At 51.6% G+C, this 14,179-nt stretch overlaps 2 protein-coding genes across 7 annotated transcripts; one reads left to right on the plus strand and one right to left on the minus strand.

Annotated features, from left to right (window-relative positions):
* Positions 1–1,417: 1,417 nt before the first annotated feature.
* Positions 1,418–7,552, plus strand: Slc37a4 (solute carrier family 37 member 4). Of its 6 annotated transcripts, none has more exons than XM_023721063.1 (11): positions 1,418–1,506; positions 1,646–2,077; positions 2,718–3,064; positions 3,764–3,996; positions 4,378–4,621; positions 5,021–5,179; positions 5,403–5,488; positions 5,886–5,999; positions 6,207–6,272; positions 6,587–6,725; positions 6,843–7,552. In XM_023721063.1, the coding sequence occupies exons 3-11, from the start codon at positions 2,917–2,919 to the stop codon at positions 7,007–7,009; spliced, it is 1,356 nt and encodes a 451-aa protein (XP_023576831.1). In that variant the 5' UTR covers positions 1,418–1,506; positions 1,646–2,077; positions 2,718–2,916; the 3' UTR covers positions 7,010–7,552. The 6 variants fall into 6 exon arrangements, with proteins under 6 accessions (XP_023576831.1, XP_023576833.1, XP_023576835.1 ...); XM_023721065.1 differs by having other exon boundaries at positions 1,646–2,014; XM_023721067.1 differs by lacking the exon at positions 6,207–6,272 and having other exon boundaries at positions 6,843–7,551.
* A 763-nt stretch (positions 7,553–8,315) lies between these two features.
* On the minus strand, positions 8,316–12,986 carry Trappc4 (trafficking protein particle complex 4). The gene is made up of 5 exons (XM_004636430.2): positions 12,719–12,986; positions 12,389–12,563; positions 10,378–10,481; positions 9,331–9,457; positions 8,316–8,650 (listed from the first exon to the last, which is right to left on the minus strand). Exons 1-5 carry the CDS (start codon positions 12,891–12,893, stop codon positions 8,572–8,574), a joined length of 660 nt encoding a protein of 219 aa, XP_004636487.1. The 5' UTR covers positions 12,894–12,986; the 3' UTR covers positions 8,316–8,571.
* Positions 12,987–14,179: the final 1,193 nt, after the last annotated feature.

Consider the following 14,179-nt stretch of genomic DNA (forward strand, 5'->3'; position numbering starts at 1 on the left):
TTTAGACCACTGAGCCATCTCTCCAGCCCTATTTATTTTATTTATTACATTTATTTATTGTGTGTGTGTGTGTGTGTGGCCAGCTCAGCCCACTAGGGGGCGGGGCTGGCTGGCATGTGGTGCTGGAGGATTGAACCGCGGTCCCTGTGCTTTGCCAAGCTTGTTCCAAGTAGGTGCTTTAGACCACTGAGCCATCTCTCCAGCCCCTAACATAAATTTTTTGAGGGACAGGGAGATAGCTCAGCAGAATAAGCACTTGCCTGACAAGATCCTGAGTTCAATCCCAGGTACTGAAAAATAAATAAATAAATAAATAAATAAATAAAATTTTCTGAGCTGTCCTTTGTATCGTCTGTTAAATCCTTACAGCAAACTATGAGATTAGCAAAAATAAAAATAGGCTCACAGATCGAAGTGGATTCAGAAGTCAGACATAGTGGCCTATGGCTATTCAGGAGGCTGAGACAGGAGGACCACAAGTTTCAAGCTAACCTGGGCAACTTAAACCCTGTGTCAAAATGAAAAACAGAGTGGCTGGGAATGTAGCTCAGCTGTAGAGCGTGCATGTTTGATCCCCAGGATCAGATGGAGAAAAACAATTACATAGGGGTTCGTGATTTGAAGTTTACTCGGGGCCTTCCTTTAAACACTATGGGGACTGAGGATATAGTTCAGCAGCACAGTGCCAGCCTGGCAAGCATACGGTCCTGAATTCAGTTCCCCGTTACAATAAAATATAGATAAATAAATAAACACTATGTCTTTATTATCTCTGCCAAAAACAGTCTGACTACAGGTTAACATTTCAAATTGTGAGGGGCCAGGGAGATGGCTCAGTAGAATAAGGGGTTCCCTGGCAAGTGCAAGGGTCTGAATTCAATCCCTGGTTCTGCCAAAAAAAAAAAATCAAATTGTGTTGAGCAATGCATTCATTATGTATAGGAAATATTGCGCTCCTACAAGACTTTTCCCAGGCTGTGAGCAACTTGGGAACAATGATCATTATGGTCGTATTTATTCCCTGTGTATTTGGTAGTGGGAAGCACTCACTAGAAACTGACTTGTCGAATGCAGTCGGTTAAGAAGAGGCCCTAGCAGGGCATGGTGGTGCACGCTCCTACTCCCACTACTCGAGAAGCTGAAGCAAGGAGGATCTCTTCAAAGTCGAGGGCTCCCTGGGCTACATAGTGTGAGTTCAAGGCCAATCAGAACTACATAGCAAGAATATGTTATCAAAAGAAAAGTGAACCTATGTCACTCAACCCCTAGGAGGCGCTACCCGCGCGCTAGGAGCCTCGCGACCTGCAGGACCAACACCAAGGTCCTAGAGGAAGACCGCCTCCGGGTGGTGGGGCGGTCCAAGGGGAAACCCGCCCCCATCGCCGGCGCATGCGCAGCGCCAACCGGCCTGGCCCCGCCCTATCTTAGTTGGGTTTCCCCCTCGGTCCAGGTAGGGGAGGCGGGCTGTGGAAGGGCGTCAAGGGAGAACTGGGCTGGGAGTCACAGGTGCGTTGGCTACGCTGTCGGGGAAGCCCAACTTCCGGTAGAACCCGGGACTGTTTCTGCCTCTGCCCCTTCCGGGGTGAGGGCAGTTCCTGGGCCGGGGGCGATGTAGAGGCGCTGACACTCCCTTTAATCCGCGCAGACCTGCGGTCCCCGCCCCGGAGTCGGGTGTCCTGGGTGTCCTGAGGACACGCGCTGGCCAGCTGCCCTCCGCGTCCTCGCCGCGGGCTCCTCTGCCAGGGCGCCTACGTGCGCCGGGCCGCCCGCGCTTTCTGCTCCATTTGCCGCCTGGCCGAGCGGAAAGGCCAGCGCGCTGCGGGCCTGGGAAGCGGGGCGTCTCCCGCGCTCGGCGGACCCGGGCCCCTGCAGACGGAAGCCCGCTCTGACATCTCGCCGGGTAATGGGGACCCGGAGGCAGCTCTGAGGTGCCCCATCGAGACCTCAGCCCCGCGTGGAGCTTTCCGCGTGACACTGGAGCGAACAAGGGGGGCTTCTCCCTGCTTCTCATTGTGTAACTACAGGAGCCCCCCCCCCATCCACGGTTCGATGCAAGTTACTGAGGTCAAGTGAAGTGGTAAAATATGAAATGGAAAATTTCAGAAATAATCTATAAATTTGAAGCATATTATTATCGTTGTAAATCGCTTACTATGCCTAATTTGCAACCTTTACTGTAGGTATGTATAATTAAAAAAAAAATCATCGACATACCTAGGTTACTATCCTGAGAGGGGTGGGGTGAGCCCCCAAGGATAAGGCGGCACTGCCATACCAGCCCCGTTATGTGCCAGGCATTGGGTGAGGTCAGCTCTGGAAGGCTTGGAGATGTGCATGCTGGGGTATCATGTCTAACTGAAAGAGGGACAGAGGTGTGTAGAGGCGGATCTGGTGCTTACTGCAGTGCCTGGCAACCAGGAAGCCCTCTGTAGCCTTCCCTGCATGAAGGAAGTTTGGCAACTGAGGGAGTAGGGCTGCATAAAGAGGACAGCTCTGTTCAGCCCACTCCTGTCTCCCCTGGGCTCATGCAAATGAAAGTAATTATTAATTAGGTTGAGCTTTTAATCACAGCTGGTTTCCCAGGCAGGCAAAGTGAAAAGGGAGGGAAAGGCAGAAATCCTGGGTACATAGGGTGCTGACCAGGCTGGCCTGCCGTCAGGGAGCGCCCCCACCCCTGCAGTTTGGCTGTCAGTAATCTGTTTTCTTGTCTCCCTCAGGACACTGGGTTCCCTAGGAGCGGCCCCAGGCTTAATAATTGTCCAGAAGGCAGCTATAAAGGGAGCCTAGGAGGCTGAGTGGAGGAGGGAGCAGGGGAAAAAAGCAACTCAGCAGATTTGAGCGCCGAGAGTGGCCAGGAAAGCAGGAGCCTGGTCAGAAGCTGTGCGTCCTGCCTGGCAAGACCTGCTCTTTTCTACCATGGCGGGCCAAGGCTACGGCTATTACCGCACTGTGATCTTCTCAGCCATGTTTGGTGGCTACAGCCTGTACTACTTCAACCGCAAGACCTTCTCCTTTGTCATGCCGGCATTGGTGGAAGAGATCTCTTTGGACAAGGATGATTTGGGTGAGCCCTGAAGGGCAGGGTGGCGGATCCTGGGACCCAGAACACACAGGCCACACTAAGTGTGGCACTGCAGTGTGCACAGGCATGCAGTGTGCATGGAGCAGAGCTGGGCAATCAGTGTGTGCCCACTGGTATGGGCCAAAAACTGAGGAGGGTGCTTATCTGGTGTGGACCTCAGCCTGCACAGGCAGTGTTTATGATGTTTTGGGGGCTCTGGGCAAGGTTCCTCCACAGTGTGTGCATGCTGAGGCTGCAGGGCAGTGCTGGCTGCTGACTCAGGGAGCATTGGCAAGTGAGTGGTTTTGTGTGGCCTGGCATGCTGTTCTTTAGGAGGAACAAGATCCCCATCCAGTCCTGAAGCCCATCCATACCCTCTGCCCATGTTCAGAGGTGGGGAACAAAACTGCCTGATGCCTCAGACTGGCATCCAGGGTGAGGGGAAAGCTCAGGTGCATGCACCTGCCAGAGGGAAGCTGCAGCTGGACTCTGGCAGGGGAGAAATCTGAAGCCAGCCTGTGGCCAGTGGGGTGGGAAGGAGCAGTGGCTGCCACTGCAGTTCAGGCTCTTGTTCCTCGAGGAAGCAACCTGTCGTACCCTGCCGGGCAGCTCCACACACCTGACCCCATGCCTTCCTCCACCCCTCCTGTGCCTCTGCCCTGCCCCTAACCCCCCAGGTGTCCTGCTCCCTGCTCCCCTCAGGACTCATCACCAGCAGCCAGTCGGCAGCCTACGCCATCAGCAAGTTTGTGAGCGGGGTGCTGTCTGACCAGATGAGTGCTCGCTGGCTCTTCTCCTCTGGGCTGCTCCTGGTTGGCCTGGTCAATGTAGTCTTTTCCTGGAGCTCCACAGTACCTGTCTTTGCTGCTCTTTGGTTCCTTAATGGCCTGGCACAGGGGCTGGGCTGGCCCCCTTGTGGGAAGATCCTACGGAAGGTAAGTGCTTCCAACAAGCCTGCTGGGTTGGCACAGAGCAGTGATGGCAAACTTTTTAGAGCTTTCAATGATGTAAACAGCCTGCTGTGGCATGCGTGCCATAGGCTTGCCATCGCCGGCATAGGAGGCACCTAGTGTGCATGTGGGAGCACCCTTTCTGACCCCCACAACTGGCTCCTCAGGAGTTCCTAGCCAGCTCCTATTGCTTGTCAAGATATTTTAGGAGGTGGGATCAGGTGGCAGATGAGGGAATTGGCTCTTCCAAGTATAAGCATCCTCAGTCCTGTAATGTGAGCTTCTGAATCTCCCCAATATAAACCCAACCCTCAACGTGGGCTTGGGCTGGTGGCCTGGCACCCACTCTCCCCTTCTGCCTCACAGTGGTTTGAACCGTCTCAGTTTGGCACCTGGTGGGCCATTCTGTCAACCAGCATGAACCTGGCTGGAGGGCTGGGCCCAATCCTGGCCACCATCCTTGCCCAGAGCTACAGCTGGCGCAGCACACTGGCCCTGTCTGGGGCACTGTGTGTGGCTGTCTCCTTCCTCTGTCTCCTCCTCATTCACAATGAACCTGCTGATGTTGGACTACGCAACCTGGACCCTACTCCCTCCAAGGGCAAGAAGGGTGAGCTGCCAGCCAGGCTAGCCACCTGGACTACACTTACACTTTGTCCTGTGCTAGCCAAAGGATATAGGGAAGGGGCAGCCATGGAAGGTGTGTGGGGAGTAAATAAAACTGCATCCCAAGACAGACCAGTGGGTGCTGTGACTCATGTTATAGTCTATCCTGCCTTGAAATAGACTTCCTGTTCTACAGCACGTCCTATGTGGTTTGGGTGCCTTTCTCCATTTGCCCTAGTTCTGTTTCTCCTTCATTTACTGAGACTTGCACTGGGGGCATGAGGGGTAGACTTCAACTGCACCTGGCTATGCCCATGGACCCTGTCCCTGTGGCTGGTTAATGAGTGGTACCGGGCAGGGTGGCAAGAGCAGAGCCTGAAGCTTGTTCTCATCCCACTTCCAGGTTCCTCAAAAGAGGACAGTACCCTACAGGAGCTGCTACTGTCCCCCTACCTGTGGGTGCTCTCTACTGGCTACCTTGTGGTGTTTGGAGTGAAGACTTGCTGCACAGATTGGGGCCAGTTCTTCCTTATCCAGGAGCGGGGACAGTCTGCCCTTGTGGGTAAGATGACTACCAGGGCATAAAAGCAGGAACCAAAGCAGATGAAAAATCCAAGCCTTTGTTCCTTCTGTCCCGTTTATTTTTCTCTTAGGCTAGGCACTCCTCAAGTACTATGGCTGGTCACCCTTAGGGTCTCTGTAACTCCATAAGCTTTAAGCAGTTGTGAGATAGCCCTAACGCGTAACACCTTCTACTGTACCTTTCCCACAACTCCCTACTGCAGGTAGCTCCTACATGAGTGCCCTGGAAGTTGGGGGTCTTGTCGGCAGCATTGCAGCTGGCTACTTGTCAGACCGGGCCATGGCAAAGGTGAGTGGGCAGGAGGAGTCCCTTTGGGTCTTCCAGGTGGCTTAGCAGACACAGGACACGGCCTGGCGGCATGTGCTACTGTTATCTTCCCTGGGGATGTGGAGATAAGGCTGTTGGAGAGACAGTTTTAACAGAGCTGAGGGAAGATTTCTCTCAGCCTAGCTATAGACTTCTCCACTGCTCCAGGAAAACTGGGGGTGGTGGTAGCCTGGGTGCAGCTCCCCAGCACGTGTCTCAGGCCTGTGAAGGGGGAGGGAACATATGGAATTTGGCCTTAGGACGTGAGTAGCTCTCAGGGCCACCCAGAACTGTCTGGAGCCAAGAACTGTAATGGGATTGCTAAAGATCTGTGCCAGAGTCCAGAGTGGGCGCCTGATCCCTGGGCCTTTACGTGTAGGCGGGGCTGTCTGTCTATGGGAACCCTCGTCATGGCCTCCTGCTGTCCATGATGGCTGGCATGACTGCATCCATGTACCTCTTCCGGGTAACAGTGACCAGCGACTCCCCCAAGGTAAATACGGGCAGCCTGGGCCACCGCAGAGTACAAGGAAAACCAGGGCCAGTAACTGTCGCCATCTCCCTGTTCCTGCCTGGGCCAGTCCTTTCTCTGCCTCTGATTTCCATTTTCAGTTCTGTTTGCACCTCAGTTCTTCTTTGTATTTCAGTTCCTCTCCTCCACTGTGGGCCTGCTTTTCTTCTCTTCTCTCTGCTTCTCTAGGAAGATGCTTTCTGGACTCCGGCTCTTCACCCTCTCGCTGAGCTCACAGGCTTTACAGAACATGAGGTGCCTTAAAGATAATGTTTTTTCCGTGTCTTTCACATCTTTATCCTGACCCCCTACCTAATCCAGCTTGTGTAAATTCTCAAATAGCATCTGAAGGGGGGATGGCTTCCCTCCCTGCCTGTCTACCCTTGGGTTGGCTCAGGGCTGCACCCACCAGCCATTCTGGCTCTCTACTCTCAGTTACACCAGGGAGAGGGGTGCGGAGGGTTGCTTACTGGCTTTTCATTACTATTTTCTCTGGGAGCCGAGTGCTTGAGGCACGCAGGTGTGGAGGAGGCTTTCTGACTCTAAGCCACTCTGGCCTGCCCTTGCAGATCTGGATCCTGGTACTAGGTGCTGTGTTTGGTTTCTCCTCTTATGGTCCCATTGCCTTGTTTGGAGTCATAGCCAATGAAAGCGCGCCTTCCAACTTATGCGGCACCTCTCATGCCATCGTAGGATTAATGGCCAATGGTAAGTGGTACTTCCTAGAGCATCCAGCCTTGCTCTCTCTCTTCCCTGCAGGAGGCAAGAGCCTGCCCACCTGTTTTTCCCTCACAAGGATTCAGGCTCTTCCCTCCTCCCTGACAGTGGGTGGCTTCCTGGCCGGGCTGCCTTTCAGCACCATCGCCAAGCACTACAGTTGGAGCACAGCCTTCTGGGTGGCAGAAATGATTTGTGCAGCCAGCACAGCTGGTTTCTTCCTGCTCCGAAACATTCGCACCAAGATGGGGCGAGTGCCCAAGAAGGCAGAGTGAAGAGTGCTGGCTCTGGAGCACGCTCTCCGCTGTGGCTGCCCTGCAGTCGGGTGCAGAAAGGCTGGGCACTGCCTTTCTTCATGTTCCATCTGTGTACCTTGTCCTTCACCAAGGTGGCACTGAAAGTTATCAGTGGCTAATGAGGTGTTGGTTCCCTATCCTGGGCTCTATTTAAAAGACAACCTTTGTGTTTGGATTCCATTAGCTCTTTCCTACTAATTAGTTCATTTCCAAGTGAATAGGAAACTGGAATGTGGATGTCCCCTTACCCTTCTGTCTCTCCTCAGCACTGTCCTACCCCCATCTTACTCATCCCCATCTGAGCTAAGGCTGTCCCTGCAACTTCAGGGCATTAATGACTTGTGACTTCTGCCCCCTCTGCAGTGGGCAACAACTTTTGCTAATACTTGAGTCTTCAGGGGAAGAGAGGAGGCCACAACTCTCACTGGCACCCTGAGTATAGGAGGGGAATGAATGGGAGGGTAAGATGACTCTTATACAAGGATTAAAACTAGATTTGATAAAAAAAAAAAAAAAAAAAAAAAAAAGTGTCTTTTTTTCAAGAGGGGTAAAATAAGGAGAGACAGTTTTGCTTGGGCAATTATCTTGTCAATATGTAGACATTTCCCTGGAATAGGAAAGTAAGGCGTGGATGGAGCTTAAATCGAAGCTCAGGCCTCCTCTGTCTTTAGCTGGACACTTGCAATGACTGTTTTATAGAGACAAAACTATTGGAATGTACCAGGTTAAATAACTTGGCTGGAAGTTGTACAATAACTCTCAGATGGCTGTGTGGTCAGAAAACACGGACAGGTACTCAGCATGCTAATGCGTGCCTCTAACCCCATTACTCATGCTAGGGAGACTGAGGAAGGAGGATTGCTGAGAGTTAAAGGCCAGCCTGAGCTATACAGTGAGTTCAAAGCCAGCCTAAACTACCTAGCGAGACCCAGTCTAAAAAACAAAAACAAACAAACAAACAAAAAACCCATGAACACAAATTCAGGCTTTTGGTAACTAGCCTGGAGACTGGGGCATAGCATATACCTGCTAACTCCTCCAGAAGAATGACTCTGAGGGTAGATGAAAATGATTAGGTCCTTGGCAAATGTTCCCTCTCTATCACCACTGCCACCTCAACCCAGGAAAGCAGCAGATCTGGGATGACGTCCGATACCTGATTCAGATATTATATTCATTCACTCAGTGAACATACTTGCTTCGCTTTCTATTGCAACAGAGTGTTGAGCTTCTCAGAGTTTCCATACCATTTGTCTCTCCCATGCCCTTAAAAACCATCAAGAAACACTGGGTCAAAGGAATGTTTATTACAGCACTTATGGGCCTACTGCCTCCATAAATAAATCTGTACAGAGTTGGGAAGTAGGACCACGATATATATAAAAGGGAGAGCACAGAGTTAAGGCTCAGGGATCAGTATGTGTCACCAGACTCTGCGTTCTCCATTTCAAGTACACTAGCAAGGCTGCTGGCGGGAGGAGAAATAGCAGCGCCTCTGCTATAAGACTGACCTCGCTTTGGAAGTCCAATGCAGGTTTAGCTTATGACCCTGGTCCAAACGTCCCAGCCTTTTCTGCTACTTCCAGAGCTAGCTTCAGGTTTTGGTCAAACAGCTCACACCTAGGCCAGACCAAGGAGACACACACAAAAAAAACTGTAAGGCGTGAGGCTCTCTTCCCACTTTGTATATAGTCAGGGTCAGTGGAAACACCACGTGAAGGACATAAACTCCAAGAGAAGTCTTTGTAAATTCTCTGAATAAATCGAGGGCTGGGTGCGTGTGGTGACACAACTCCAGCAATCAGCACTTGTAGACTGAGGCAGGAGGATCACTCTGAGTTCAAGGCCAGCCAGGACAACATAGACTCTGTCTCAAAAATTAAAAAAATAAAGGGCCGGCCAGATAGCTCAGCAGACTATAAAGTGTCTGCTTAGGCAAAGCGCAGTAGCTGTGGTTTGATCCCCTGCGTGGTGTGGCATGCCTGTAATCCCAGCGCTTGGGAGATTGAAAACAGGAGACTCACTATAAATCCAATCTATGTAGTGAGACCCTGTGCCAAATACATTAAAAAAAAAAAAAAAGAAGGGCTAGTCACTGTTGCCTTACGCAACAGCAATATTCTGCTATACCACAAATGACTTTTGTGACCAGGGACACAGCTCAGCAGCACAGCTCCTGCCTGGCAAGTGCAAGGTCCTGAGTTTGATTCCCAGTACCAAAAAAACCAAAAAACAAACAAAAACACTTTTAGGGGAGGGCACAAGGCTTTGAACAGTATCTGGGGAGCAGAGCCACCTACCTGATGGGCATTTCCAAAGAGTAGAATGGATTCTTGAGGGCAAAATCTGAGTAAATCTCATAAATTTTTCGGAGAAGAGAATCGATTCCAGCTTGCCTAGGATCTGCCAGCACCACAAACTTGATCCCTGGAAAGAGGCCACAAACTGGTGAGGAAAGGTGCCATTAAATAGTGCCATCCTGTATTTTTACAGTATTTTCAGCTTTGTAAAGCACTATCAAGCCCATTTTTATCCATACTGCTACATAAAGAAAAAGCAAAATTTCAACAGAAGGGACCAGACAAATGAAGGGACTTTTATTTCATCAGGGTGACTGAGAGACTAGGCTTTGAGGTCTGCCATTTACTCCCACACTTGGAGCCCTTCAGCAGCAACAGTGCAAACACAGAACACTCAGGCAGCTTTATCTACATTCAGGGGAGCTGAAATAATGCAATACAAAAGCTTTTTTTCCGGAACCGGAACCGGGGACCGAACTCAGGCCCTTGCGCTTGCCAGGGAAGCACTTATTCTACTGAGCCATCTCCCCGGCCCCCAAATGCTATTTTCATATTTCAAACCTATTTCTTTCTTTTTTTTGCAGAACCGGGGATTGAACTCAGGGCCTTGGGCTTGCCAGGGAAGCACTTATTCCAATGAGCCATCTCCCCAGCCCTTTTTTTTTTTTTTTTTTTTTTGAGACAGTCTTGCTAGACATACAGGCTGGCCTCACACTTGCTATAATCCTGTCTCAACCTCCCAAGTGCTGGAATTACCCAAGGGTCATTTTTGTTTGGCCTTTTAAATTTCATTTTGGAACATGTGTGCAACATTAGCACTTGAGTTTTATCTGAACTCAGGATAACCAGGGCTGAACATGCTGGGTGACGTGGATGAGCTTCAGATTAAATATTGGTTTTGGGTTCTCAAAGCAAACAATAGATGTGTCTATATAACTGTTCTGGGAAAACCAGACGCTGCCCCAACCTTGCCCCCCGCCCCCAAGCTGTCTTTAGTCCTCGGGCCAGCCTGCTCCCTCTAGCCCCGTGGCCCAGCTGGAGGCGTACCTGTCAGTGTCTGGAAGCAGTGCAGTTTGAATGTGTCTGTCTCCAGCATCTCAATACCAGAGCTTCCCTGTTCAGGAGACAGCTGGGAGCCAATGGCAAAGAGCCTAAAATACAAAGGAGGCAAAGCTGGGAAAGCACCCCAGCACCGAAAAGGTACAGTGCTTCTCAAACTTTTTCACTGAAGTCATCTTATTGGCTGAGTACATTCATTTATTTTTGTAGTACTGGAGCTTAAACCCAGCCCATTTTCTATTCATCCATTTGTAGACAGGGTCTCTTGCTAAGTCACTAAATGGCCCAGGCTGGGCTTGAACTAGCCAACATCCTGCCTCAGTCTTCCAAAGTGCTGGGATCAAAGGCAGGCACCACCACACGCAGCTGAGGAGTTCATTTTACAGACAAGTACAGTAACGGGAGACAGCATGAATTGTCTAGCAGCTGTGCCAATTTTTTTTTTCTTTTTTTGCAGTACTGGGGATTGAACTCAGGACCCTGCACTCGCCAGGCAAGTGCTTATTCTACTGAGCTATCTCCCCAGCCCCCAAAATTTCTTTTAAATTCATTTGGTTTCTGTATACATTTTACTGGGAAACAATTTACATCAAAAACTGGTAAAATGACCATTCTGGGAAACAGGTGCATGCTTACTTCGCTAGCAGCTAAGCCTAGGCCAGCACACAGCTGAGATGAGGAAAAGGGTTGTTTTTTTTTTTTTTTGTACAGGAAATGGAACTCAGGACCTTGTGCTTGCCCACCAGGTATTGTGGCACTGAGCTATACCCCTAGCCCAGGAAAACTCTTTTAATTTAAAAGGTCATTTAGTTCAATTGCCTTATTGGTTAAGGTATATATTTATTTATTTTTATGTATTTAATATAGGGCCTACAGGGTCTCCCTACAGATTGGACTCCTAGTGATCCATGATCCTCCAGTTTTCAGCCTCTCAAACGCATGAGTGCCACCACACCCAGTCTCAATCACTGTCAGCACGCCCAGGGGTGGGGCCACAATGCCCGGTCTCCATGCCTGCCTAAGCAGGCACTTTAGTCCGCTGAGCTATCTGGCAGGCCCTTCAATTGCTTTATTGTTGAGTATATGGAGTATCAATTCCTATTTACTTATTTATTTGTATTTTATGGAAGAGTCTACAGGGTGTTCAGGGTTTCACTACTAGATCGGACTCAGCGATCTGCCTGTTTATAGCCTCCCAAGGGCTGGGATTACAGGCTTGCACCACCATGTCCAGTCTTGGAGTATCAATTCTTTTTTTTTTTTAATTTTATTTATTTGTGTGTGTGTGTGTGTGTGTGTGTGTGTGTGTGGCCAGCTCAGCCCACCAGGGGGCGGGGTCCCTGTGCTTTGCTAAGCTTGTTCTAAGTAGGTGCTTTAGACCACTGAGCCATCTCACCAGCCCCGGAGTATCAATTCTAAAATGAGTTTACTGGTGCAATTTACATACCACAAACGTATCCATTTAAAGTATACAATCCGAGGGGGGCTGGGAGATGGCTCAGTGGAATAAGCGCTTCCCTGGCAAGCAGAAGGGCCAGAGTTCAATCCTGGGTTCCGCAAAAAAAACAAAAAACAAAAGTACACAATCCATTATTTTTAACTATATACAGAACTCAGGCAGCCATCCCCCTAATTTTAGGGCATTTCCTAATTATTTTAGAATATTTCATCTCTGGCAGTCACGCCCTGTCTTCCCAACCCCCAACAGTTGCCTTATTTTAAGTGTGTGTATGTGTTGGTACTGGGAGTCGATCTCGGGACCTTGCGCTTGCCAAGCAGGCGCTACTCCACTGAGCTAGATCTCGGGCCAAACGGCCTTATTTTGAAGATGCAAAACAGGCTTAGCGGAGAAACTAACTCGGGCAGGATCAGCATTGTCAGTAAAGTCTGAGCACGCTGGATGAGTTTTTCTTCTTCACAAGAGCCCAAAGAGCCATACTAACCCCACCAGCCTAGAGCCAGGCGAGGCCACTATGCAGTGGGAAGAGACGGGACTTACGAGTGGAACATGGAGGCCAGCATGAGCTTCTCATTGGAGGTGAGGCGGGGCCGGCCGAAGCGAATGGACACCGGGTAGTTGGCAGGGTTGCCCAGATACTCCAGCACCTCTTTCCCGTCGTACGTGTACTTGCCGTTCACGTCCGTGCCATTGATAGCCAGCACTGCGTGGCCCACTGCAGAGGCGAAGCCGGGGTCAGCGAGGCTCCAGCCCCAGGACGCCACCGAGGGGCCCCGGGGCCCGCGCACACACCGACCCCACCTCGGCACCGTCGCCCCGGCCCCCAGCCCCCGGCCCCCGCACGGGACCCCGCCCGCGAGCCTAACCCACCCCGGATGCCGTCCCGTTGGCCGAAAGCAACCAGCACTCGCTCGTCGTGCAGCTTGAGCAGCAGATCCAGCGGGTAACTGAAAGTTTTCTCAGCCTCAGCCCGCGGCGCGTAGCTGTCGTGGTGATAAATCAGGCCGCCAGCTTTGTTTACCACAAACACACTAAAAATTGCCATCGCTGTGGCGGCCGCCCGGCTCTCAATCCGGGCTCTTTTGCGGGTCCCCGCCCCGGAAGCGCTGTCAGAAGACCGTCCAGGGCGTCAGCGTCCTCCCTGCGCTTGCGCAGTCGGGGCTGCCGCCCGGGCCGGGCGCTCTGCAATCTTGGGGACTTCGTAAATTCTTCTCCGTGTTTCAGTGATAGACGAGCACTATATGAATACTCCACTGCAAGCGGCAAAATCCAATAGCCTAGGGGGCGGCATTTTCCCTCCCCGGCCCGCGCCGAGGAGCCGAGGGCCGCCCCGCTGACCTCCCCGCGGGGGCCCCGCCCCTTGACCCGGAAGTACTTCCCGTGGGCGGAGGTGTCTGGGCCTGCTGAGGAGCGGCGCTTCCTTTCTGTCCGACATCTTGACGGGCCTGCAGTGGTCTTCGCTGCTCTCCGGGCTCCGCGATGGTAAGTTTCGCGGGGGGTCTAAGGCGGGGTATTTTGAGACCCAGGCTGTCCTGGGGCGCAGGGGAGGCGACACCGCACGGCAGGGCTCCGGGGACGCCGGACAGGCCTGGGCGCGAGCACGGGCACCCCTGTCCCCATGTGCTCCCGTGGAGCCACCTTATGACCTGCCTGCGTTGTTGCTCCACTCCCGCAGCCGCCCAAAGACGACAAGAAGAAGAAAGATGCCGGAAAGTCGGCCAAGAAAGACAAAGACCCAGTGAACAAATCTGGGGGCAAGGCCAAAAAAAAGGTAGGCGCGCGCTTCTCTGGGGCGTCCCTAGCTGGGCGCGGTGGCGCACCGTGACTCGGGAGGCCGAGGCGGGAGGATCGCGGAGAGCGCGGAGCGAGACCCTGTCTGGAAAGTAATAATTTAGACCCGTAGTGTTCATCTTTCAGTCGTCACCTTTTTCCCACTTGTAGGGTAGGGTACTGCACCTTACTTTAAAAGGGCCTGGGGCTGGTGAGATGGCTCAGTGGTCTAAAGCACAGGGACCGCGGTTCAATCCCCCAGCACCACATGCTAGCCAGCCCCGCCCCCTGGTGGGCTGAGCTGGCCACACACACACAAAAATAAAATTAAAAAAAAAAAGAATATGTCATTTAAAAAAATAATAATAAAAGGGCCTGGAGGGTCGGGGACATAGCTCAGCGGCATAAGCGCCTGCCTGGCAAACTCAGGGCCCTGAGTTCGATCCCTAGTACTAAAAACAAGAAAAGGGGTTGGAAATAAGTGTATAAAGGGGTTTTCTCGGGCTGGTGAGATGGCTCAGTGGTCTAAAGCACCTACTTAGAACAAGCTAAGCAAAGCAC

The sequence above is a fragment of the Octodon degus genome, unplaced genomic scaffold, assembly GCF_000260255.1.
Source record: "Octodon degus isolate 3935 unplaced genomic scaffold, OctDeg1.0 scaffold00080, whole genome shotgun sequence".
Lineage (NCBI taxonomy): Eukaryota > Metazoa > Chordata > Mammalia > Rodentia > Octodontidae > Octodon > Octodon degus.

Coding starts and splice junctions, on each gene's coding strand:
- Trappc4 (XM_004636430.2), bottom strand. CDS start 12,893: ATGGCAATTTTTAGTGTGTTTGTGGTAAACAAAGCTGGCGGCCTGATT. Junction 12,564..12,718: donor CCAACGGGACGGCATCCGGG/GTGGGTTAGGCT, acceptor TCGCCTCTGCAG/TGGGCCACGCAGTGCTGGCT. Junction 10,482..12,388: donor CTGGCCTCCATGTTCCACTC/GTAAGTCCCGTC, acceptor TTTGTATTTTAG/GCTCTTTGCCATTGGCTCCC.
- Slc37a4 (XM_023721063.1), top strand. CDS start 2,917: ATGGCGGGCCAAGGCTACGGCTATTACCGCACTGTGATCTTCTCAGCC. Junction 5,180..5,402: donor GGGACAGTCTGCCCTTGTGG/GTAAGATGACTA, acceptor TCCCTACTGCAG/GTAGCTCCTACATGAGTGCC. Junction 6,726..6,842: donor CGTAGGATTAATGGCCAATG/GTAAGTGGTACT, acceptor CCTCCCTGACAG/TGGGTGGCTTCCTGGCCGGG.